We start from the raw sequence: 27435 nt of genomic DNA on the forward strand, positions 1-27435 counted from the left end.
AATTTGGTGAATTAGCCTTAAACATGTGAAAGACATGTCGTGAAAATGTCTTGTCGCTAGGCAGAATTCCCAAGGCGTAACCTGACTGTGTGTCATTGTGTTCCGTGCGCTTATCTGACCTGGGTGCGGGCTGTCCGGGAATGGAATGAAGCTGCTCCACGGGCACGTTGTAACCCGGAACGCCGCCGCCACTCATGCCGTACGAACTGGACGCGGGAGCGGCGGGGTACACCTACGGTACCGCAAACGCCTGTTAGAAGACTACTCACGCTTTTGACAGCGGGATTCATACGTCGCACCTGCTGTTGTGCGGCGGCGGTGGCGGGGGGCTGCTGCACGTAGTACTGCTGACTCTGCAGCTTGGCGTACATGGTGTACACGGGGTCTTCGTTCATGAGGTTGGCGTACAGCGACAGAGCTTCCATCACCTTCACGTTGAGCTCAGACAGCTCAGAGTGCTTTCTGGTCACGCACACACACAAACAGGAATGACGAATCATGACATTGTGGGAGTGTTTGATGATAGGAAGTACCGGTCTATGTCCTCCAGTTTCTGGTCAATGAGGGGTCCCATTTGATTGCACGCTCCTGGCACAGATACAAACACAAGTTACTCCATTTCTCATACATTAACTACCATTACAATTAGTTTTTTTTTTTTTTTTTTTTTTTTTTTTTTTAGTTGTAATGAAAATAAAAATTCTAATTAGTATTTAAATTGTAATCGAAGTATACACTTGACATTTCAATTTAAATCCAATGTATATTTCACTTATTTCAATTTTATTTACTATTTTGATTGCAATGGTAATTCAAATCTATATCTTTCTCAACTTAAACTTGCTTCACGGGATTAACAAAGTATCTATCTATTAAAAACAACTACCACTGTTGCAAACTGCTAGTACTATTACTACGACTACACCTCCAAGCATGTAGTCTACCTTCCAGCTGTAGCAACTCAAGACTGTCTGACTGGTTGTCTGTGGGGTCTGCACTCTGAATCATCTGCAACAGTTGATCCATTTTGTCCTGAAAGTCCAAAAACACAAACACAAACCTTCCTTAGTCTCTTCAAGCAGGATGACGCCTTGTTGAGTAAACCGGTCAAATTTTTATTTTCTTACCTCATCGATAAAAACAGGCTCCTGTTCCGGCTCGATGGTCTCCACCTGAATGTCCTCGCTGAACTGCACCGTCTTTTTTTCCGTCTTCACTGTGACAGGAGGAACACAGGCGGAATAAAAAAGCTCCTTGCTATTCATACAAAGATAGTAAGGCCCCACTACGTTGCTGATTTTTCTGTTTAAAAGTTTTGTTTGGTGTTCAAAGAAGTTTACAATGCGTTTAAAAAGTGTGTTTTAAAAAAGGTTAGATGTGTTTAAAGTGCCTGGGGTGGGTATTTTCGGGCTTTGCAGAAAAAAGGTTTTCATTTGGTCTTTCTATAATGTGGGTGGGTATGGAACCTAATCCCCACGATGAAATGTACTACTATAGCGATTACTGCACTTCTAATCGTTAAGTGTGTGTGTGTGTGTGTGCGTGTGTGTGTGTGTACGTACTCATCTCAGGCTCGGCTGTGAGATCAGCAGTGACAAAATTGGAGGGGAACAGGCCCACCCCCTGATATGTCTCCCCCTTCCACCAGTTGGGGTCGCTGAAATGAAGAACGTGTATTCAGTCACATGACACACACACTCATGCTTTTGTGTGTGTGTGTGTGCGTGCGTGTATTTGTGCGCGCGTTGACCTGTCGTCCAGAATGGTGATGATCTCTCCCGACTTGAAGGTGAGCTCGTTGTCCTCGGCCGCCTCGAAGTCGTAGATGGCGCGCACCTTGCGTCCGTCCGACTTGTGCGCGGGCATCAGCGCGGACGTGCTGGGGTAGAGGCCGGACAAGGACGTCTGGTTCTGCTGTCTCTGCTCCTTCAGGGACAGCTCGATGGCTGCCGTTAGGACAAAGCGGGGACGGACGGACGGACGGACACTTTTGAGTCTCAACAAATAGCTTCCAGGTTATGGCGATTCAAATTCAAACGTACTTCTATATTTGAGCATACACAACTACAGTACACAAATGTTTTGTTTTATTTTTTTTTTTAAATTGAGAAAAAAAAAGAAAAAAGAAAAAAAAGAGCCAGACTAAACAAATGGGAATTGTTTGTATTAAGTGCCTTTAAAAAAAAGAAAAAGTTTACACATAAATAATTAAAATGTGAACTAACTAAAACATGAGCTAATTTCTTAAATGCTTCATTAATTACAAGGTGAAATAAACGCCTTTATTTGTTAATTACTGTATGTATTATTTCATTAATTGTTGTTTAATACATTTTAACTTATTTTTCCTGAAAAGAAAATACAAACATTTACTTTGTCGCACTCAAAGAATGGGATATGTCTACTTTTTATATGAAATACATAGTAAAAGTAAATGAATTAAAACGAGATTTTATTAAACTCTGTTTCAAGCTGAAATATTTTTATATTAAATTTATTACCAGTTAATGTATATTTTTATTATTACCTGAGAAAAAAATATAAGCCTTTTTGGGAGAAAATTGGGAGATGAAAACTTTTCTTTGGACAGTGACAATATGCAAATTAAAGACAAATTGAGATATAAAGAAAGTCAACATAAAATGTGCCCGTTGCTTGTACAACCCCCCATTTTCAAGGCTTTTTATTCAATAACAGCGCAAGTGGTCTTTGCGTTGATATTTTAAAAAGACAAATGGTACAAGCGCTTGAAGAGTCTCTTGACTTTACCTTTGGCCAAGTCTTCTTCTTCTTTCTTGTTTGAGGAAGCGCCAGGATCCTTAGCCACTAAGGCGGGGCTCGCTTTTGCCTGCTCCGCCGCCTACGAGAGCAAGACGGTCACGCGCTGTACTCAGAATCTAAAGCCAACGACCGGACGACTTTCCGAGACACGGTCCGACCTGGGAGCCCACCGCGGGGAACGAGACGCCCTGCTCGCGCAGATTCTTGATCATGGCCGAGATCAGGCTGAGTTGGGGGTCGCTGCGGAAGTCCTCGGCCCACTCCACCATCAGCGCCTTAAGCTTCTCGCACACTTTAGGGTGACCCTAAGAGTAAAAATAATCAAACTACAGGCAGCGCAGCAAAACGATCAATTCAACATTTACGAATGGAGATGATTGAATACCTTATTTAAGACGTTACTGACTTCACTTGCAAACTCTCTGGAGCACACTTCCAAGTGAAAGATCTTGCCACAGTTTGACACACACGCACCGAGAAGCTGCGGACACACACACAGAGTGACATGTTAACAACACACACAGCAATGACAGTGAAAACACATTTGGACACGTGTGTGCTTACAGTGAGCGCCTGCATGGCCACATGGGGATCCTTGTGATTAACACGTCTCATTATGGAGCGAAGGCATTCTTTAGGTCTGCCAAGCAATAAAGATACATAAAATGTGAATATGTAACACATTGGTAAGAGTATAGACTGTACCAAACAGTGTGGACTGACCCAGTGCGCGACTGTCCTATCTTATCACATATGTCCAAGATGAGGCCCCAGTCCTCTGCTGTGTTCATTTCACTGGTTGCTTTCTCTACAGGGAGGAAACACGTCAACAAGGCAGTCGAGGTACAAAGAAAGTCAGTCAAGTCATCAACTGGGACAAGAATGGGTGGGGGCGGGGGGGCCTTGTCAGCTTGACGGTGCTTGAGAGAATGTGGCAACGAACCATCCACCCCTAATATTTCCTGAACCCACAGCTTCTGTCTTTGAGCAAGACACAGATACCCCAAACTGCTCCCTGGGAGCTTTATTTGCCCCGTACTCCAGTAAGCGTTTGCTGACTGGGTAAAATCCAGAGGAAAAAAAATTATGTGCATGTGTTCACGACAAATAAAGATAATTCTTCTTACGTTGAGGACCGAGTCATTACCAGCTGATCAACTGTTAACATCCACCAATGGAAGTAGTGATCCAGACCGTTTTCTGCATCATCTTCAGATGCGTGCCACATTGCGTTCTCCTTGCCTGCCTGTCCGAACTCTACTGGAATGTTCCATCACGCTGGTGCTGGATGCAAGCCACCTGAATATCAGCAGGTGGCCAACGCTAGCTACTCCTCCGCACAATGATGCCTCCGAAGGAGCAGGGTGTTTCGGTGTCATCTACAGAAAGTGTGAATAGGTGAGTTTTATGAGCAATAAAGCGAATTTGTGAACAGTGAGCCGCGAATAGGCAGGGGTTCATTGCATTTGCATACACCTGCGCATATGAGCCCAAGAAAATACAATGTGATGGCGTGTTAATTAGTTGCTGACTTAAGAGTTATTTAAATTAGCCCCCCCCCCCCAAAATAAAAAATTCAATCAATAAAAACTCCACATTACAGCAATAGTCATCCCTCGCCAGCAAGCTAGTCGGTAAGCTTCATTGGCACGAGCGAGCCGGCAATCAGGTACTGTGCACCTGCACTGACTAGAAATACCCGGATGTTCCACTTGTCAACACTTGGGTAACAACAACAGACAAACTTTAAAAAGACTTAGAAGTCGGCTAATTGATGAGTTACAGATAAAAAATATTGGTCACAATCCCCCGTTCCTAGTTTCTTTCTATTGTTAAAAAACAAACAAACAAACAAAAAACGTTTCCAGGTCGTCATCATGTTGGTGAATTGATGTGTCAGGGTTGCTAGGCGAGCAGAGCTAACAACACTCACTCACGGCGTGACTGACGTGTATCCCTACGCCACGTTAAACGACCCGGCGCATACATTTTTAGGCTTAGAAGTCGCGACTGTGCGTTTTCGACGCCTCCAACAACAATCCATTGGCCAGTCGCGCCACTAGCCAAACAATGTTAGCATGTAGCATCCTCTCGGTCGGGCTCCACTCACCAACATCTTGGTCAAATGGGTTGGTCGCGAAGAGCGGCATCGCTGGAGCAACAAACGTCACCTTCCTCGGCTGTTGTTGTTTTCCTAGTTTCCCTGCTCCTTATTTGGTCGTATACAATTGCATAGTAGCGAGCGAGCGAGCGACCACTCAGTTGAATGTCTCCCCCCCCCCCCCAAAAAAAAAAAGCGTCGCCCGGCCGATTTTTCTACACAGTCACTCCTTCTTGCTGGACAGCAACACGCAAGGCATGCTGGGAAAGCGAGTCTTAAATCCACCCTGGAGGAGAATCACAACAACGCTCGAAATGTGTGCTTATATTCAACGAAACTCATTTGTCTAATCTTTTAAGACAGTAGAAGTCTACTGGCGATGACGTAAGCATGTAGCTCGTGCCCAGTCCTTGTAATAAAAAATAAAAAGAATGATGATGTCATCGTCACATGATGATGGCAATCACGTGTCGTCTAATCGGGCAACACAATGCCCACAATGGTTTTCGTCTCGGTGTTTTAAATTGAATTTCAATGAAATGTCAATAATACATTCAAATCATATTAAAATGTTCATTTCTTAATTTCCAGCCAAAATAATAGTGTGCAGGGAATGGCTATAGTTTCTGACCTATTTATTATATTTGTATACTGGTACATAAAAATCTGTTAAACATGCGCCCCTTTTAAAATTACATTTAAAAGCTTGTAAGTCATGTTATTTAATGTAGTTTATATATATATATATATATATATATATATATATATATATATATATATTTGTACATTCAGATTTTTCCTCGATTAAGTAGTAAACGGTATATTTTTATAAATTGATGAATATATTTGGATATTTTGAGCCTATTTTTAAAAATTATTATTTGTGTTTTTTCTTTGTGTAGATTATCAGTCATCCAGGTCATCCACCGCAAAGGTTGAATCGAGGCAACTGCACGATTCTTGTTTGTTGACTTTACGGTCATTTTTTTTTTTCTTTTCCAAAAATGTTCAAAAATCACCTGTGCTTTTCGGCTTACAATATGCTTTTTGTTTTATTCAACAAGATTGTTCAACATGATTCTAGAGAATGAGAAGATGGCTGAAGAGCCAAAGTGTGCCGGTGCCAATTTTTACAAACAATTTGTGCAGTGTTGTAGCAACTACAGAGGAATTAAGCTGATAAGTGGTATGCGTTATTTATTTTTATCAATGAAAACTTGTGAAGGAGTAATGGAGGCCAGTTTGAGACAAGAAGTGGAGATTTCTGAGCAACAGTATGGTTTCATGCCTCGACGGAGCACCTCATATTTTTGCCCTGAAAATGCTGATGAAGAAGTACAAGCAAAGTCTGAAGGAGTCGCATTCTGTCTTTGTGGATTTAAAAAAAAAAAAAAAAAAAAAAAAAAAAAAAAAAAAAAAAAAAAGCTTACAACAGGGTACCAAGGGCGAAGTTTTTGAACTGTATGAGGAAATCTGGAGTGGCAAAGAAGTATGCTCGACTAGTTCAGGATATAAAACAGTAAGACAGTGGTGAGGTATGCTGCTGGAGTGACTTCAAGGTGGAGGTGGGACTGCATTAGGATTGGCTCTGAGCCCCTTCCTGTTTCAAAAACGGGCAATTGCCCCACAAATATCTCATAAAATTGATTTAATAAAGTTTTTTTATATATCGAGCTAAGGCAATTATTATTGTTTTAGTCTTACATCATGATTATTGTGACTGCTCCCCCTCTCTTCTCATGCAATGGTCTATTCCACCTTCTTCCTCTGCTTGCGCAGACTTGATTCAGGAAGACGGTAGCAACGGCGATTTCTTGGCACAATTCTGAGGAAAATGAAGCGGCGGCGGTGGAGAGGAAAAGGTGAGAAGAAAACAGTTTAAAAATAAATAAATTCAAAGCAAGCAAAGTTGAACCTTTTCCATGGTGACGCCAAATGTGTGTAACTGACAACAGCAAGCTCATTACAGTTGCAGTAGCACTGCTGACAGTATTATACTGCAGATATACTATATATGACGCTTTTCGTACTGAGTACTAAAGCGGTCAAAATGGTAAACTATCAAATGTTGATTAATGTCCTTATCAGTTATGGTAAAAGCGTTGAGACGATTCGCTTGTTAGGTAATCCTCAAGAATAATTTTAAGGAATTCATCATCGACGACCTTGGATTCTATTTTCGTGACCGGCGTAAATCCAGCGCGACGGGCGGCTTACATCAGGTTTTCGTAATTTCGTGTGTGGGGGCACGCATACGATATAATATACATTTTATTTCATATTAAAAATTGTTCAAATATATTTTTTAACAATGGGAAAAAAAATCATTTTTGATTAGATTTCGTTTGCATATTGTACTATCAAAATCCTGAGAATACATTTGTTTTTATTTGTTTATTACCAGTTATTCTTTTTTTATTTATCACATATTGTACCACTAACAGATAATTTTAAGAATTTTTTATTGAAGACAGACTTACACCGTTACAAAAGCATTTTATTGTAATGAATGTTGTGAATTATTATTCTAAAGACGCAGATTAAAATATTCCCTGAACAGTACACAAGTTGGCAAATATCAATTATATATAAAGTGATTATGTATTTAATAAGCGCCAAGCATCTTTGACATGCTATATTTAGTATTTGGTGAAGTAATCATCTTGTAAAAAAATATATACCTGTATAACATTGCATAGTGCGTATTTGTGCCTTTTACATTAACTTCACACCAGCACTTTTAGGGTTAAAAAAAAAAAAAAAAAAAAAAAAAAAAAAAAAAAAAAGGAACTTCCAATAAAACAGCAGCACAGCTCACATCGAGCATTCCCTTTAAATGGCTGTTTCCTGTTGTTGCTGTATAACTTTGGAATAAAGAAAGATTAACGACGTCGGGAAATATTATGAACAGACAAGGAGGCTGCAATGATGAATGAATTAAATGATCGGCATCCTCAAATCCCTCACTCATCCATACACACAAAGGCGGGCTGTGTACGTGTGCACGTTTTGTCTCTTGCACCACACAAAGTGCATTTAAGTCTCTCCGAGCGAAGCTCCAACTTTAGCAACAAAGTCCTCTCTTCTTCTTCCTCTCCATTGTTCGTCACACGCTCGATTGTTCCTCACGCAGTGTTCGATGATGCTACGAAACTGGGGCCGGTACTGGGGAAAATGGCAAAAATAAGACATGAGCATGTATTTAGTGTTATATGCCCCATTTACCATATATTGACACAAATGTCTGTCATGTAGTTAAACTAATGCGTATTATCGGTACACACCATATAGTAATCCATCCACCCAGGTACTCTGGCTTTCTCCCACAGTCCAAAACCAAGTGTATTAAGCATTCATATGACAGAAAAGACCAGAGAAATATATATCTAAATACGTATTTTATTGATGTAAAAAGATATTAGCATATATGGTCTTGGAGTAATCCAAAAGAAATCCTTACTTTAATATTATGGTACGTGGATTACCTTACTGACCACATTTTTTTTTAACAGGAAACCAGTAACTGTATCAGAATACATTTTTAAAGTAATCCTCCCAACCCTGCAAACTGTGCATAGGAGATACTGACCAATGGCAGTCCGTTCACAGATGAAGCCCAAGCGCTCGGTGCAGTAGAAATCGTTCCAATTGCCGTTTTGGATGAGACCGGCGCAGTCCTCGCCGTGCACGTGGCCGCGCGTCCAGTTATCAGGCTGGCCCGGATTCCATTTCCTTTTAGAGGCGCCACATGGACAACATTGATTGCATGGTTTATTTTTGTTTTATATTTCATATTGAGGGGAAGAGCAATGAAGACTCACTTGAAAACTGGTATGCTTCCATCCACCCACTTCCACACATTTTCTTCCTCTTTGTCAGTGAGGCCCACCCAGAAGAATCCTTTTCCTGTGACCGTGTTCTTCACAAACATCTGAGGAGAACCACGACATTGATCACTTTGTTTTTTTTGTTTTTTGTTTTTTTAAAGTTGAATGTTTTTCCATTCACCTGTTCCTCATTGTTGTTGATAATGATCAAGTGAGCCACCATGTTGGAACAAAACGTACTGGCTTCGTCATAGTTGACCTTCTGCGTGGCGGTGGAGAAATAATAGCAGCTGTCACCAAACCTCCTGAATTCTGCTGGACAACCTGGAAATGAATCCTCAAGGTTAATAAGCAAATTGACAATTAATCAGCGGTGGGAAGTAATTGACGCCAAAGTCAAACCCACCAGGAGCTGAAGTGGGGGCAGGCGGTGGATTCTGGGCCTGCCTTGTCACTGCGCTTTGGGATTCATCAGCTGGTTTGGCGGACGCAGTGGGCTTTACCGGCTTTAAAACAGTCGGAGCAGGAAAGCCGGGTAACCCCGGAGGACCGGGAGGGCCGATGTGTCCGACAGGCCCACGTGGCCCCTCTAAGCCAGCAGGTCCCGCAGCTCCCCTGAGACCCTGCGGTCCTTGCGGCCCTTGCACACCCGGTAGTCCATCTCTGCCCGGAAGGCCTTGAGCTCCGGGGTCGCCCTTGTCTCCAGGGATTCCAGGTCGACCTCCAGTCCCTCTTGATCCTTTAGACCCAGGAAGGCCTCGGGAGCCAGGTGTCCCCTTTGGACCAGTTGCACCTTGTGGGCCAGGAGCACCTTTCTCCCCTTTAGATCCCATCATACCTGGCATCCCCTTGTCTCCTTTATCACCCTTCTGGCCTGGCTGGCCTACAGGGCCCTGGGGCCCCTTGTCCCCCTTGGGGCCCCTTGGACCAGGTGGACCTGAAGACAATTAGAAACAAGTAGGAGGCCTATGTTCAATTGTATGGCTACTGCTGAAGCTACACGAATATCCTTACAGTAAAGTAGTCATCTGCCAACCCCACAGAGACATTGTTTTCTTGCACAAAACTCAGGTCACAGATTTATTTCCCCCCCTTCAAAATATAGATGTTCAGTTTTAGGGTTGGGATTTTGGGTAAACGTTAAGGGGTGCGCTTTGGGTTAGAGTTTAGCGGTAAGGATTTCTGGTTTCGGCTTGGAGGTGAGGTAAGGTTTAAGGTTAGGGAAAGGGTAAGACTAAAGGCTTTAAGGTAAGAGTAGGTTTTAATGGTTATAGTTTAGAGTAAAAATTTTAGGTTGGGGTGATGTAAGGTTTAGCATTGGCGTGAAGGGTTACGGTAAGGTTTCAGGGTTTACAGTTTTAGAGACTAGGGGTTTAGAATAAGGGTTTGAGGTTTAGGGTAAAAGTTTAAGAGTAGGGTTTAGGATTTTGGTAATGGTGTATGTATTGTTTTAGCTTCAGGGGTTTAGAGTTCATGTAAGTAGTTTTGGATTTGTTTTAGGTTTCGGGTTAGCTGTTATCGCTACTTGATATTTCCTAACCAGACTTTGGACACCCCTGCTCCACCTTCTGGGGAAGTTGATGTTGACGTTAATGCATACAAATTTCACAATGAGAAAATGTATGTTAAAAATACCATTTTTGCCCCCTGTTTTGATTCATGCAGGACACCATCTTACCCTGGAGGATGGTGAAGTTGGTGATGAGCTGCGAGTGCTTGCTGTCCACCAGCTTCATCTCCTCCATCACCACAGACAGGCTGTTGACTTCTTTGTCCAGCCGGGCCACCAGCTCGTCCTGCTGGCCTCGCAGGTCTCTGTTCTCGGCCTTGGCTTCGTCCACGCTGTTGTTCAAGCCCAGAAGCACGTCGGAGTGGCGCATCACCGTCTCGGCGCACGACCTCATGCTGTTGAGGTCCAAGCTGATGGTGCCGAGGAGCTGCGTGGCGAAGCTCACGTTGCCTGTCACCCTGTCGATGCCGCTCTCGTGCTTATCCAGGCGCGCTTCCATCTCATCAAACTTAGACGAGGTGGCGTTATCGTGGTCCCTCTGGTGGTCCATGAGTTCCCTCAGGTTCTGATCGTTTCCCTCGGCGAGGACGGAGGTGTTTTGGATCTGGCTCGCCAGCGTGCTGAGCTGTGCCCCCAAATCCTCCAGGGCTTCGCCGTTGGACCGCACGGATGCCGAGTTGTTTGCTGCCAAAACCTGAAGGTTCTGGACTTTCTCCTTGAGCCAGTCTGTGTCAGCCCGCGTCTGTCTGGCGGTCTGCTGCAGAGTCTGATAGTCATTCTTGAGTTTTTGCACCACCTGCCCGGCGTCTTCCACCGTCTTCTGCAGCGAGCTCAACACGTTGCGCTGCTGGGCCTGCGTGATGTTCAGCGCACTGATACTGACCTGAGCCTGGCCCTGCTCTTTGACCTGACCTTGAATCTCGGACTGGAGTCTGACCGTGTCCGTCTGGAGGTCGCCGATCATGCCGCCGTAGGACGTCAAGGTCTGATTGACCCCGTGCAGCGAGGCGGCGTTGCCGTTCAGTAAACTCTGCAGGGAGACTTGGCTGTCCTGCGTGTCGTCGCCGGTCAGTTGAAGTTCACTCAGCACGTCTCTGTTTCGTGTCGACCTGACGGCGATGTCGTTCAGCTGGCTCTGCAGGGCCTCTAGATCCGATTTAAATGTCTTGATGTCACTGGTGGTGTTTACCGACTTCTCGCCGGTTTGATAGTCTGAAGAGGAAATGTAAAAAGGTGAAAATAACTTTGAACCTCTTCATGTTGAACAGTTTGGAATTTGGATTTTTTTGTTTTTGTTTTTTTTATAAACACCTCTAAAGTAGCATAACATTGCGCAAGACTTAATCCTGCCTCAACAGACCTCAGGTCAGCCAGCATCAAAGGTTGAACTTTGCTTTTATATTGGATTTTTTTGTTAGCAGCCTGAATGACAAGGATTGTACCACGAGTGCCATGGCCGCTTGTTGCTAGGCAGAATTCATAATTTGAGCTGTTAAGGGTAAATATTACCAAAAAAAAAAATAGATTATTAAAAATTATTTGTATGCAATTCGTTAGGCCTCTGGGGTGAAGTGTGTGTGTGTGTTTGTGTACTTTCGCAGTATTAAATACTTTATACGAATAAAGTGGCAAGCCGGTAGGTCTTACAGTTCGGAATTTGGCCAAGGTTTTCATCATAAATATGACAGGCAATGTCTGAATGCTAATGCTAACGCTAATGAGTGCGTTGCAGCGAAACTCACCAAGTTTCTTTAAGTCGGTCTCCACAGCATTGATTTTGCCGCCATAATTCTGCATTCCCTCGGTGACACTGTCCATTCTCTGGACCACTGACATATATGACATGAAGAGTTCATTGTGAATTGCCTTAATGTGTGCGCAGATGACAATCAAATAGTACATGTTCAGCGCCTGATATTTACTGAAGTGCCAAGAATTCACTCAGACAAGCTGTGCAACACTAGATGGCATCACAGTACACACAGTTTACATTTATGAACCTCTGTAGGTGCTGCTGTATTAATTAGCAACTGAGTTCAATTTGAATCAGCTGTTAATGCTCTGTACGTGGACAATAGCATCTGTGAACTGATGGAAAAACACTTGCGGTACTACCTATTTATTTTTTTTCCTGATGAGGAAAAGCGAGGCGTCTTCTATGTGCAAAGAAGTATGCTTACACGACTCACAAAAAGTGAGGGATATTGGCGTTTCAGGTGAAATTTCAGGACGAACCCAAAATGCGTTATAACCTTTACACTGCAGTTGAACTTAGTTTGACCTTCGCACAAACCTTTGAATGCACAAGTCCAACAGTTTAATGTTTCAGTACATTTTGCACAACTTGATGTTCTCTACCAAGGAGCTGAAAATCAAAAATCACAACAGGTTTTGGCCCCATGAACGGACCAATACATTTCCTGATTCAATTAGAATTGATATTTCAAAAGTCCTCTTATTGTGCTTTTCACATTTGGACATCATGACACCAAGACGACACCTACCACTGGATCAACATTAACTCGCTATTGCGAGGCTACAAACAGGATGTTCTCAGACGGAAGTAGCCACTGGCCACTGAGCTTCGACACATCAGCAGTGATACAGAGAGACCGGAAGAGTCACAGAAAGGCATAGAAGTGGACGTCCTTGGGAATTGTCATGGATCCAACAACATCTGTTGTGAATCTTGCCGTTCAGCTCCTTGAGAACAGAACAGCAAGTTGTGCAATTACTGAAACACTGAGCAATTGCACAAGTGCATTCTAAAGTTGAGAGAAGGTCAAATTAAGTTCACCTGTAAAGGTTATAGTGCATTTCAGGTTCATCCTGAAATTTCATTCCAATGTCCAATAACCTGTAGCTTTTTGTGAGTAGTGTACATATACATGTACATATGTCTACTTGAAGAAATACTGCACAGACACGAGCAAAAAGACAGTACAGAAGCCATCAGACATTCTTGCAAACCATTCCTGACAGCCACGAGTTCAAGTGTGATTCACAAGACAAACAATTACCACCCAGCCATAAACTCTGGTCAGGGCTCGTTAAGACAGTGAAGGCTGGTCACCAGGCCATTGTGTACCCCTTTTAGCTGTATATTTTGGGTCATTATGGTGTTGGAATGACCCAAATGACCATGACCTGTGACCAAGACCAACATTTCTGACACTAGGTAGCACATTTTTCTTCAGAATGCCTTGAAAGTCTTGATATTTCATTGTGCTATGTACAGATTCAAGACACCCTGTGCCAGATGAGGCAAAGCAACCCCAGAACATGCCCGAGCCTCCTCCGTGTTTCACAGTGGGGTCAGTGTTCTCTTCTTGTACATGTAACTATATCTTTTCTAGGCGTACCATCATTTTGAAGTTGATGACGATGATGACAACTTTTAAAAGTGTGTTTAATTGGAAATGAAGTGACTCGGGTGTTATTTATGTACAGTGCAATGATGGCACTTCTCTCCCTCAGGACACTCTGACTTTGGGGTTAAAGTAAGACAGGTTGATATTTCTCTTGTCAACACTTGACTTTAAAATGAAATCATGTGACGGTTGCAGTGCACAAGAAGTCACCGTCACCGACCTTTGTACCCAAGGACAGCCACAGCGATGGTGAGCAGGGCGCAGAGGACGTAGAGCAGCACGATGGCGGCACGTAGAGCCCAGTCGTTTTTACACTTGGTGCACTCTGAGCCTTCCTGGATTCCTGCAAGACACGGAAAGCCGAATTAAAAAAGATGAAGTCGTGGAAGTATTTGAAGTACAGTAGCGTGCGTTTGATGTGGCACGTACTGTGCCTGTTATCGGGCCAGCTACTGTGTAAAAAGCATATTTACGATGAAAGCGCATGTGTTCGCCAGGTGGAAGAAAAAAAAAAAAAAAACATGCTCTATCCCACTCTTGTGTCATTCCTCCTTAAGATCTTTGGTCACGAACCAGTGGAGATATATACTTCTGTACAACACTAATAAACATGCGATACAAACAGTAAAAGCTTGTATTCAAGGGCTTCACTCGAAACGACCGAGAAGCCTCGAAAAAAAAACTCCAGCACTTGGAACAAGCTAAACACTTAAAAATTGATGTGACGTGAGGAACATACTTGGGAAAATGACCAAGACCAGATGCGGCCTACCAGAAAACAAGTGATTTATCATTTATTTCCAGACAAAAGACAACAACTAGCTGTGTTGCGCTCCAACGAAAGAGATAAATTATTGCAGAGGTGAATGATTTTATGGTTTAGAGACTGTGGAGCATCCATTTACTCAACTGAAGACAGTACAAGGCAATTATGAGAGAGGCCTTTGGCAATAAGGTTGCCCTCATTAATTGCCCAAATCAAAACATGTCAAACTCAGACCCGATGTAATTATATTTGGCCCGCGAGACCATATTAAATGTGTATTAGAGCTGGCGCGCCAGTATATAGCACATGCGCCACTAATATTACAAATCCCAGAATGCTTTGCTCGTGTGTTGGTCCATCAGTCGAGACCGGCGAGCACCCCTTCCCTTTCTGTTGCAGTCGTTAGCAATTATGCTACCAGTCTCCTCATGCAAATTTACACTTCCCCTTCCCAAAAATGGCCAAACGAAAGATGGAAAATATTTAACTTCCAAGACATGTGGGAGGAAGATTATCTGTTAATAATTGATTTTTTTTTTTTTTTTGTAATGCCCTTTATCAACTCACTGAGTTAATAGTTTGAGGTTTGGATTTTTATTGAAGGACATTCTTTTTTTTTTTTTTTTTTTGGGGTTGCTTTGTTGTTGGCCTTTGAAAAAAGATTTACATCAAAAAGAAAGTTAGTTGGAGATAAATAGAAGATAGAGAGACAGAAGAAGTCATCTTATCTATTTAAATACAAAACAACAAACAAATGCCGCTGATGTCTTTTATCGCAAATTTGATTTCTTGTGTTTATAATATTAAAGTTTGTTTATTCAGCATTTAAGGAAAATTTAAGTTTGTTGTCAATGATAAACTTTAATGCTACATTTCTGCAGAAAAGGGAAACATTCACATCGCAGTGATCTTTCATTAAATATTGAGTTTGGCCCGCGACGTTGACCGAATTTTTAATTTTGGCCCACCGTGAATTTGGTTTTGACACCCCTGGCTTAAATAAATAAAGGCTAAGAAGCATACTGAGTTTTATCATCGAACTTGGCAGCACATACTCTGCCCCCGTGCAACGGCAAAAACTGATGTTAATGATAATAATGATGTTAATATGTGTATTTCGAACCAAAACGGCCGAATTCCCAGACTGTTTTGTGGGTCGTCTTGTGTCTACCAAAAGTCATGTTTCGATGAGTTTGGTGTGGAAGAACAGGTTCACCAAACACCTTTGTTGGCGAACAAATTGTTAAGGCCCTGTGTCTCAATGCTTATTGTCCATATCATAGGTCCAACGCACTCAAATGATCTCCTAAGCCAAGTTGGGAGTGAAACTCCATTCTTCCAAGTCCAAGGGAGTGGGGTCAGACCACCAGGTTGGTGGAGGGGGTCCATGAATTCTGGCCCCTTACATCTGTCCAAACATCACATCTAAGGGGCCCCTAGCTGCGGACGTCGACGCGGTCACGCCGGGCTGTCGTCTTGTTTACGCAGAGCCTCCTTCAGGGGGCGCCACATTAGAGCCCCCCCCCCCCCAACCGTTTTTTTCTCTTCGCTTAAGCACAACATCATCCCACCATGTAAACAAGATGAGCGCCTGCAGCCTTGGGGGGTAGTTCCTGTCCGTTTGTACCAGATTGTGCCATTCGTATACACAAACAAAAATGAAAATATTTTAAGGGCTGGAGGCATCTAGGAGTCACGTGCAAGTGTTTATGGAGCGTCATCGGACTTCACCGCCATGCTGCGCACAATGACAAAAACTTAAATTTATGAAAATTAAGCATCATGCGTCCTTTTAATATGTGACGCTTATATTTGGTAGCAAGCAGAAAAAATCTCAAGGACAAGTCATTCTTTGAGAGACCCTGGGAAACGGCCAAATTGAGACCTTGAAATGGCTGCTTCAAAACAAAATCTCAGACTTCCGTGTTTTTTCGAGCGTGGGTTCTTTTTCTAACTTTTTGTGGGTCAACTTATGATACACACGCCTACCAAATTTCACGTTGCCAAGTGAAACAGGGGCTGAAGTTTTAAAAACTTCCAGGTGCTACTACTAAATGTGATGTTTTTGTTTTTTTTTCCTAAACAAAATGAGCCTAAAATGGTCGCCTCAAACCAAAATGGCAGACTTCCTGTGACTTTTTGGTCATGGGGTTTTGAGACTTTTTACGTGACTCTACACATGATCGAAAAACCTTTTCGATTTTTGAGACCACTAAATGAAACTGGCGTCAGTGGCTGAATTTTTAAAACATTCCTGCTAGTCCTAATGAGAATAATAACAAAGAAACTATGCAATGATATCTTTTTAATTAATTTATTATGGAGTACTTTATAAAAACTGAAAAAGTTCCTTTGCCCTGATCTAGGTATATATATCAAAAAACATTTCCATGTACAGAACCATGCTGCTGAGGACTCTAAGGTCGCTGTGTGGAAATTTCCATGGTAACACAAAAGAAAGCTTGTCGAGCACAGCACAGTGGTTTTGTGTGAAGCCCCTTTGTGTCCCAATTCCATGTTATATACAGTACCAGAGCACGGCCATTCCTACAGCCACGGCATTTTTTATTTATTTGTATTTGGTCATATTACATGTGTCCTAAAAGGAACAGGGAAGGACGTAATACAGACTTCGTATGTTTGTACTAGAGCTCCCCCTACAGTTGGCAAAAGTTACTCGAGTACAGTAGATAGCTTTTCATTTCGTCGTAACGTCACCGAAGTAAAGCTGAGAGTCACTTTGCATTAGCGCCGGCCCAGTGAAACCTTAAGTAAACAGAGTCCAACTTTGAGACAAATTAGCGTGACGTCGCCACGGTGGAATTGCTGAGTTAGCTTAGCATTCCTGAACTAAAGAGGGCCAGCAAATAGGCCGTCTCGCACATCTGGAGCTTGTTTACACTGCAGCCAACTCATTTCAACATACATGCGGATACATGCGCGCACAGTTCATCAAGGGACTACCGTATTTACACCAAGAGTGGTTTGGGGGTGCTTATTCATTCAACTGTAGATGGGCTAGGCCTTTATTTGTATGCATTTTGGGGATAGTTCATGTCAAGTGTAACGGGGAACATAAACATGAAAGCATTTACTGGAACACCAATCGCCGCATGACATAACAAGACTGCTTACGTGCTTTGGTAAGTGCTGCTGTTTTGGTTAGCAAGAGCATTCAAACGGGCTCAGCACTGAACTTTTTCATGTCCGTGAGCAAACGTCTATGACTGGAGATATTAGTTGCACCTGGTACCTACTTGGGGAAGATCCAGAGCCCCTTTCAAGCAGTGGCTGGACAAATACTACAGTAACTGTGTGAACACTATCGTGCAGAAACACTCACATCCCCCGCAGGTGTCAAAAGGTAAGCTGAGCTGCATTGAGAGATTAGGACGCACAGATTAGCGCTAGCTTCTTATAAGCGGCACACAATTGCTTGGTGAAGTGGCGGTGGTGAAGAGTACACACAGTGTAGAATTAGAAGTGCTGATTCCACGAGTAAAAATGCTTTTATTGTCCTTATAGGTGCTAACAGTTTTCCACGTTCTCGGTTCTGCTCTAGCTTGCCCATGCTAACACTTAGCTCTGTCGTGGTAATGAAATCATACCCGCCATCGGCCCAGAAGGATATGTTTTCAGTTGCGAAAAAATATGAATATGGCTCCTTTAGAAGGACGCGCCAATCATCCCCCTGCAGATTCCGGCGGTTTGGCATGGCCTCCATGTTGCGTCTGACTTCTTCATCCGCTCTCGTCAGACTCGCTCCAAGATGAATAGTCATGTTGGACCATTTCAGATCAATGTGCTTCTGATCTAAACCCAGCATGAATGCCTCACGGTCTGACTCGCATGTGGATTGATGAGCCCCCTCACCTCACCGCCCGTGGAGTGTCCTCATGAGGCTCATTTTAAATGCGATGACCCCATCCCATCACGACAGCAGTCGTAAGAAAGCAAGCAGATTTGTACCCTCCATGTTTGTAGGTCAACGGAAGTAATCAAAATGCTAGGAACGGCTCTCAAACGCAATAAACACGTTTGCTCCTGTCTCCGTTTTTACAAGCGCTTGTCTTTTCTCACAAGTCTTCTCTTGCGTTTTTTGTTTTTGTTTTTAAACGGGCAACGCCAATCAATGGTAACTTGTCTTCACCAGCCACTTTGCTTTATTTGTGTGGTTGTTTTTTTTTTGAAAGCATCTGCCGAGCTAACAAGTGCAAGACCTGCACGGATGGATGCAATTATACTCCCGCCTTGTCCAAAAATATGTCGTATAGCTTTCCAAAATCCTGCAGATTGCACAACTTTGCTCAAAGTTGTTTGTTTTTTTTCCATGTGTTGTGAGATGACAAATTAACGGGAAGTGAAACGATAATTGGACGGCACCCAAGTGCAAGTTTTTGCTACGAACAGTAGGCGTTTTTTTTTGTTTTTCAGTGTGAAAATGTACTGACTGCTTAACTGGTGTGAAGACGGAGAAGAAAAAGAACACACTGGATTTCCTCAAATAATGACCGTTCCGCAAACTGAGAACTTTCATGTTGCTAACAAAAAGAGCAGCACCCACAGAGGCACGTAAACAGTCTCGCAAATAAATAAAAGTGTGGCGTCTTACCTACTCCATGGCGTAAGTGGATTGCCTAATAAACACCTTACTGTCAATAATCGATGTACTCTGTCGCTGAGTAAATATTTTATTTCCTCAAATAGTGGCCATCCCTTGAATAGACATAACGTTTCCGTTTCTTACCCATAATCGACACCTTCCGCCATTTGCAGTTGAGTAAACATTACACCTCCCACAGTTGAGAGAAGCAGCTATCAGCTGTCAAACATATTTTCTCATTCAGGTTATAAATATTTTATCACAGCCGAGCCTTGAGTTTCCCATCCAAACCATGGCGTGCACGTTTGTTTTGATGTGGTCCCGTGTTCCGGGTGGTCCGCCGTGTAAGGATGCTAAATCAGCATCGGCCTGCGCGTTGACCCGCGCTCCTGTTACGAGCGTCCAAACACGACCGGGGCAAAAGCACACAGTGTGGTCGGCCGCCCCGCCAAGTCTGGCTGAAGTGGAGGCAAAAGGTGCTGACCACAACATTGATGGCGTCCAAGAAGCCACGAAAAACGTTTTGCACAATCCACTCTACTAGACACAAGTGGTAAGTTGAAAAACAAAATCTTGACTATTGGTTGTTGTTGTCATTGGATGTGCTTCTCAAACCGAAGATGAACGGGAATGTTGAAATGTTTTCCTCAGGATGTGAACACATGCGCCGCTCTCGGACCTGTCATCCCAAAACACTTGAGAGCTGACTCAGTGGAAAACTCGTTTTGTCCTACATGAAAACTACTGGTGCAAAAGTCATAAACAGGAGATATCCGCAGAGGTGAGCGGGTCCCGGTCCGACATAATGACAGCCGGGAGGGACAAAATAAGTCGCCGCAACTCTCGCTGGATCCGACATAATCGCATCGTCAGCCGAAGCAAAAGAGTCGCCACTTTTGCAGCCACATCTTGTGCCACTCCTGCCACCAAAACTTCCCGACTCCCCTATTTGCGAGGGTCCACTGTATTCAAAAGTTTGAAACTAAAAAAAATTCTTGAATTTGGTGTTGGTTCACCCCAAAAAGGAAAAAAGAAAATATATATGTATATATATTTTTTTTTTACACAAAATGTTTTTTTTTTTTTTTTTTTTACACGAAATGGAATTTTGTGTTGGTTTCCCCCCAAAAAGGAAAAAAAAACAAAAAAATATATATATATTTTTTTACACGAAATGGAAATTTTTTTAAAAGAATTGACCGATTCATTGATCCGTAAATGCCAAACCGCGAGAATGTGGGGGTCCACTGTACAGCCAAACGAAGAAGCGCCACGCTCTTCTTTGTTTGTCTGTATGATTCTATTATATTGCCTCCTGGTGGCCAAGGTGGGCACACGGAGCAGCAGAATTTATTGAACTGACTCATTAAATCATAATGCACAAACTGTTTAACTATTTTACATGCTATATAATTGTTATTACTGCATTTCTTTTATAAAGTCCAATATTATAGGGTGCTATTTTTTTTCCCTATAAAACACATGACAAAATGAGTTGTTGTTTATTAGGGGGAGACTGGAACAGATCAATGACATTTCCATTCATTTAAATGATCAGAGATGATTTTTCGATACGATTGTTTTAAGTTACAAGAGCGCTCACGGAACGGATTAAACTCACATCTCAAGGCGCCACAGTATTCAGCTGGAGCGACAAACTCGTTCCGGCCTCCAGCAGCCACTCCTCTTTCGATTTTGCGTCCCGCTATGTTTCAGAATACTGAGATTGACGTTGATGATGTTCTCCGGAGCCCAAAAACCTTTTGATGTGATGTCACTCCAAATGCGTCTCGAGTCCGAGACGCTAAATCGAGTTAGACACCTCCAATCCTTATGTTTTTCTTGTGCTTGAGCCCAGAAACCGCCCCCCCCCCCCCCCAAAAAAAAAACAGGACATTATTAAATGAAAAATGACACCCTAGCAGATGTCCATTTGACTACCACTCTGTCACACCTACATTTCACTTTCACTCCCCCAATAAGTTGCTCAACAAACACAACAAACCATGTGACATCACACTCTTCTCTTATTGGTCGCAAGATTGCAAACAGAAACGTTGGTTGTACTCACTACTAGTGAAACAGCGCTGATGAACCAAACAGTGCGAATTGAATTGCACTCTCACGCTCTGCTTCTTTTTCAGGCTTTTGTGGAGCAGAATTTCTGTCACGCCTTTTCATGTTCTTGTTGTGTGCTTCTTTTTCAGGCTTTTGTCGTAGAGACATTACCCTGACACTTGGGGCTGGCTCTCGCTCTGGTCTTCTTTCTCAGCCTCAAGTGGTGAGGCCAATTGGCATCGAGTCGCGAGTGTGGCTCTCGCGGTCTCATTTCTTTCTCGTCACACCTCGTATGGTCAATCCGCGACACCAGTTTGACCGATCTACACGAAATTCAGCAGATGTCTATCGTAACAGGTAACACAAAAAAGTCTGATAGACCCATTTTAGAACCTGAACAGCAAGTCGGCCATTTTGGGGTGAATTGCCGAGCTTGTACTTTGACGAACTCCTACTAGGGAATTGGCGCAAACGAGCCCCAACTGTTAGCAGGTATTCTAAATTGCCAAGCGTTTTTTTTTTTTTTTTTTTTGCCTACGATGCCACAGCATGGTGTGAAACTATGATGAGCAGTTCGAGGACTGGCACCCGAGCGGTCCTCTATGACAGACTGACCTGCTGCTGACTTAAACCCCTCTTCCCCGACCCACTTCAAATGATCCTCTGGGACACTTCCCAGTGGCTCCCGCTGGTCTCCTCGTCTCCCTTTTGAGTCGCTCAATCCCGGATTGACCAGTCACTAAATGCTCCTCGTGCAATCTTTCCTTTCTTGTGAGGAAATATACTACACTTGAGACCACGAGGGAGTGATTAGGACAACAGAAAACAAAGTCACACGTCCGTGGAGGAGGAGCGCGAAGAGAAGAGAGGGTCGTAAGTAACATACTGAAAGCATTCTTTTCTGCTAATAAAGTTGCCGTAAATTAGAACCACTTGCTGTAGGGTTCCCCCCAAAAAAAGAAAAAGTCGGGCAAGGAATGCGACTCCTCAGCTGGAAAACTGACAAAAGCAGACCCACAACCAACACCACCATGTCCCTCCCCGCCTCACGCACATGAAGAGATAAATAACTTAGAAGGAATATAAACAGAAAATAACCCCCCCACACACCTCCCTCCCCTACTGAAGGTTGAGTTACATTTTTCCATCTCCGTGGCACATTGCTGACGCGGCTGAGCCCAGACGCGGACCCTCAAGAACCCGCAACACCCACTCGTACACCCCCCCACCCCCTCCACTCAGTGTATAAAGGTTTGCACTTCTAATGCAGGAAGTGGCTCAGCAAGTTCTCAGGTTCGGGATTTGACTTCACCGTAATAACGAACCTCTTGTGAAAACTCCTGAGCAAAGAGCAAAGAAAAAGCAACAGGAATTGTGCACACATGGAAAATGCGGGCGGGAAGTCCTGGCGCGAGCACATACGACTCCCATAACATCCATCCATCCATCCATCCATCCATCCATTTTCTGAGCCGCTTCTCCTCACTGTGGTCGCGGGCGTGCTGGAGCCTATCCCAGCTGTCATTGGGCAGGAGACGGGGTACACCCTGAACTGGTTGCCAGCCAATCGCAGGGCACATAGAAACAAACAACCATTCGCATTCACATTCGCACCTACGGGCAATTTAGAGTTGTCAATTAACCTACCACGCATGTTTTTGGGATGTGGGAGGAGTGCCCGGAGAAAACCCACGCAGGGCACGGGGAGAACATGCAAACTCCACACAGGCGGGACCGGGGATTGAACCCCGGTCCTCAGAACTATGAGGCAGACGCTCTAACCAGTCGTCCAACGTGCCGCCCATTTTAATACATTTTTAAAAATATTTTAGATATTCCTCGCCTTAGGATACAACAGCTACTGAACTCAACTGACTTCACAACAAGCAGCGGTTTGGCAGCTAGTGCACAATTCTTCCAACAATGAGGCTTCAAGCTGTTTATTGCCTCCACCAGTTGAAGTTTACTCTCAAACTTAACATGACGCAAAGAGAATTACACCTCGTGTATATAATCACATATCACATAGCTTTGCCGTAGGAAAGTCAGTTTAGCTTAACGCTAACAAACAATGCAAAACGCCCTAGATGAGCTAATGAATAGCATAAGGTGTCACAGTGTTATAACCCTCAAACCAGCAGCTATTTGAACGGAGCAACACATGGAGACAGATAACGTAACAATACTCACAGGCATAATATATTCTTTATCCGGTGCGAAGAATGGCTAATATTACTGCGACTTAATGAAAAGCTGTGACCATCTCCATATATATTTGTATATCTGTACTATACTGCAACCCCAGGTGGACGCACAAACCAGAAGAAATTACATTTAACATCATTACAACCTACAATTTTTCCCTCCATTAAATAGGCCTAATAATCTATATTACAATATGCAACATATTATAACGAATATGTGAAAACATCAGTTTTACAGAGGCCACCTCTGCGCTGCTGGCACCATGTGTTGTGCGGTAAAAAGTCAGATTACAAACGCGTCATTAAAGAACAGGCTGTTTTCACATTAATTTTGCAGAATTTTGTACAAAACAAAAGTTGCGCAATGGATTTAGGAGAAAACATATTTTGGGGTTACGTTGATTAAAAACCTTACAACCCTAAATGCATTGAAAGTATGGAAAAGGTATGGAAAAATCAAGTTTTATTTATGTAGCATGTTTTTGGGTTATGGTATTATACATTTTGTCCAATTTCCTACTAAATTCTCATGAGGTGACATCGCAAATGGAGTATAACAGGCGAAATCCGTGAGATAATAGGTCAAGTCATGGTCTGGTTACAGCAGATACTGAATCCATATGAGCTGGAAAGCCCTAATTCTCATAATACGTAAAGAATCTACAAAGGGAACTCTTGGAATGCAGCTAAACAACAAGACTCACTATACTCCAGCAGACTAAATGGAGACCAGACGTAGCTATAAATAGACACGTGGATTATTACTAAACGAGACCCAGGTGACGTGGTGCCATAAGAGCAACAAGGCAGCGACTGTATGCTTTCAAAATAAAGGGAAGCAAACATTTTTAAAGCAAGTCTGTGAAATGCTTTCATCCAAATACCCCGTTGAAGAATTACAGCATACATTTTTTTTTTTTAAACCCGTTCTTTAGCATTGCTGAATATGACATTTTTCAGGGGGGGTGGGGGCGGTCCTGTCTCAAATGAGCCATTGCTAGCTCCGCCCAGCCCATCGAATGCAGGGCCAATGCCAAGGATGGCTATGCCAGAATGTAAAGCCCATAAAGACAGTAAAAGAAAAAACAAGAAGAAAATAAATAAAAGCTGCTTGAGACAACTTAATTCTTCTCTGCGGTGGTTTGGAAGGGATCTGACCCAAATGGCAGCAGTGCTCCTTGCGGTTTTAAACTGATCCATTTCGTTATGCTTGGGTTTTCCACTAAGGGAAAACCAGTGAAGAAGAAACGGGTCCAAATGGATGAGCCGCGAGTGTTGCACCTGTGTGTGTGTTTAACATGTATTTTGGCTGCAACGGGACCATAAAACTCAGAAAAGAATGGTGGACCGCAAACTTCCCCCCGCCATAATTTACAGACTATCTTTTAACACCTTATCTACTAGTTTTAAGAAAATGAACACTTTTTTTTGTTGAACAATGTCACTTCATCTAATGCTTTTTTTTTTTTGTCCCTTAAGGGCCACTGTAGCACTGTACTCAGGCGCACACTGCACCATTACTGTTTAATGAACATGCTTTGCATTAGAAAAATCTCGCAGCAAATGAAAATGTCACAGAAGGTATACATATTGACTGAAATAATCATGATCTCGTCTCAGTTTATTCACAAAATTGCTTCGTGAAAAATCTGAACTTGTTTATTGAACACAAAGCTATTATTTTGTTATGCAACAGATGGATGCGCATGTTAATCGTACCGTCTGCCATCTAGTGGACCAGCATTTAAATGTTCGGCCTGTCACGATATGTTGCTGGCATAGATCGATGAAAACAGATTTGATTTTCAGAAAATAAATATTAATGTTAAACAAAATTAAGTGAAATTGGATAACTGTGTGCGAGAACAGTGGGTGGAATCTTTTTGGATCCAGGGAACCTATACGGAGGACATATTTTTACAAGCACCCCTCATAATGTTTTAGTGCCGTTTTTTTTCTTCTGAGCAGGTTGCGGTGTCAGGAGCACACAGGATGCTACGTGTCGTCAGAGGAATGCAGAAATATCACAAAAAAATACAAACGCAGCTGCTAAAAATAACATCTCCGTGCAGCAAAGCGAAATGTTCTTTGAAGACTGTGAATTGAGAAGACAGCACGACTACGGAACGTCGCGCAGTACTCACCGAACCTCTTGTAGCCAAAAGACTGCACCTCCTCCTCTTCCGCAAAGTCGTCTGAAGGGGGAAAAGCACAAGGAATAAATGTGATGTTTACAGTAAAGTCCACAGCTCCACAGCTGGGGTGCGTTCACTGACTTCTCCGAGACGGTTTTCTGGACCTCTGTGTTGGTTTCTGTTTCTCAGAAGCATCGCTCCCCTTGTACTGGTTGGTACCAAATAGGTTCTCAGAGTCGTCGCTTTCTTACAAAATGATTTGGCAACTTTTTCTGGAAGGCTTTTCTTAAGCAAGGGGCTTCTGCTAAAATCGCACATGTCCAGCTTACTGCAAAGCGTTTTGATTTTGGAAACCAAAAGTACGTGGGTGGAAAAGTGAAGTCACCTGTTGTGGCATTTGCATGATTTTTGGAAATAACACAGATTATTAGCCTAATAGCATAGTTGCCTAGCTCATTTTGGAATTTATCTTGAAAAATTGAAACAAGTACAACAACAAAAGAGAGCCCAGTTGTTTAAAGAATTAAAGAATTAATTGGGGGTGGGGTGGTGGGAGATTATTAACTGCCCCAATTTGTCTTCATTTTATATATATGAATTTTTTTTGTTGGTTTTTTTGGATTAGCATTAAAATTGCTGATCATTTTTTTTCCCGACCTCTTGTTGCTAGGCAGGATTAGTGGGGCTCAATCATAACTGCCCCCCACCGACCAACAAAATGAATGACAATCAGCCAACTTTGTACCAAGAGAGTTATTTTGCACTCATTAGAATATTATATTTAGTGTTGCTTACATGTTAACATAGTAAAATAGAAAAACTAGTCATGATATAATACTGTACTAGAATAGCTGACACCATGCATGTCTCACTTTGTCTTTTGTCTCGCTCACTCTCTCACACACGGCACGCTAAGTGAAAGCAGATGTGAGACGGGAGTTGTCGCCCACGCATTCCACAGGTCGCATGGTGTGGCGAAACAAAAGTGGTATCTGCGATGCACCTCATACACACACACGACACACTGCATACAGTACATAAACAATATATGATCTTACCTTTCATTGTGCCTCTTTGTCGTCTCTCCCATCCACTCACTGCATTGCTCTGGCTCCCTGAAAATCCACTATTTTCTTTCTTTTTTTTTTATAGGAATAACTCCATCACATGCACAGCTCCATCCGTCACCCAGCTTGATGCTGCAAAGCTGCAGGACGAGCGCAACCAAAAAGCTGTTGTTTTCTTCCACACTAAAAAGCAGGGGGGGGGGGTAAAAAAGTTGTTTTAGTGGAGGTGTGTGAGGGGAGGAAGGCAAAGAAAGTAAAGAGGAGAGCGAGAGCGCTGCGGCAGGAGAGGAAGTGCTGGAAAAGCCTGCGAGGCTGTTTGGAGAAAGAAACCACGTCTTCCCACATCTGGCGGCACCGTCTTGCATGAGCACCCACCCCCCTTGTGTGTCTGTGTGTGTGTGTGTGTCTAGCAAAACAAAGAACACGATTTTCATTTACAATAAATCATGATAAAATGACATAAACATTGCAAAATAAAGTGAAATATGATAATATAAAAAAACATTACATAATAAGGTTTGTAATTGCCCATAATTGCCCCAAGATAGCAGCAAAAACCTTTTATCTCTTGGACAAGTGGCCTGACTCAATGAAGCCCCTCCCCTCACTTCACTTCAACATAGTTTCTTAGTGCCAAGATGCCACAAGATGGCACCAAAGCAGTATTTTTATTTTGGACATGGCTTTGGCCCGAGTACAAAAATCGTGAATGAATTTTGAATTGCTGAATCTTTCAGCAAAAAACAGCAGATAGGTAAAAAATAAATAAATAAATCTGTGAATAGGTGAATTCGCAAATTGTGAACCACAAATATGTGTGTGTGTGTGTGTGGGGGGGGGGGGGGTCACTGCTTTTACTTTCTGTGAGATTTTTGTAATGTATAATGTGTCCTAGCTTACTCACAGTTGGGAAATACTGCAAACCCAGTTCTGATTTAGTGGCAAACAAGTGAATTCCTGATGAGGAGTTTGTCGAGCTCCCTGGGAAATGGTCCCAAATCCCAGAAAAAAC

At 42.9% G+C, this 27435-nt stretch overlaps 1 protein-coding gene across 1 annotated transcript in view; it reads right to left on the minus strand.

Annotated features, from left to right (window-relative positions):
- LOC133411686 (collectin-12-like) overlaps positions 1-27228 on the minus strand; it is a 29888-nt gene extending 2660 nt beyond the window's left edge. Inside the window, exons 1-22 of the mRNA XM_061694338.1 lie at positions 26415-27228; positions 25366-25416; positions 13811-13933; positions 11962-12048; positions 10388-11431; positions 9116-9646; positions 8891-9033; positions 8704-8813; positions 8550-8614; positions 4892-4990; positions 3505-3589; positions 3346-3421; positions 3167-3262; positions 2940-3086; positions 2770-2860; positions 1751-1946; positions 1563-1657; positions 1128-1216; positions 945-1032; positions 534-588; positions 300-462; positions 120-232 (exon numbers count right to left, since the gene is read on the minus strand). Coding sequence (XP_061550322.1) covers positions 120-232; positions 300-462; positions 534-588; positions 945-1032; positions 1128-1216; positions 1563-1657; positions 1751-1946; positions 2770-2860; positions 2940-3086; positions 3167-3262; positions 3346-3421; positions 3505-3589; positions 4892-4990; positions 8550-8614; positions 8704-8813; positions 8891-9033; positions 9116-9646; positions 10388-11431; positions 11962-12048; positions 13811-13933; positions 25366-25416; positions 26415-26421 — 3554 coding nt within the window. The 5' untranslated portion in view covers positions 26422-27228. The remainder of the gene's footprint in view (positions 1-119; positions 233-299; positions 463-533; positions 589-944; positions 1033-1127; positions 1217-1562; positions 1658-1750; positions 1947-2769; positions 2861-2939; positions 3087-3166; positions 3263-3345; positions 3422-3504; positions 3590-4891; positions 4991-8549; positions 8615-8703; positions 8814-8890; positions 9034-9115; positions 9647-10387; positions 11432-11961; positions 12049-13810; positions 13934-25365; positions 25417-26414) is intronic.
- Positions 27229-27435: the final 207 nt, after the last annotated feature.

The sequence above is a fragment of the Phycodurus eques genome, chromosome 13 (genome assembly GCF_024500275.1).
Source record: "Phycodurus eques isolate BA_2022a chromosome 13, UOR_Pequ_1.1, whole genome shotgun sequence".
In the NCBI taxonomy this organism is placed as follows: Eukaryota; Metazoa; Chordata; class Actinopteri; order Syngnathiformes; family Syngnathidae; genus Phycodurus; species Phycodurus eques.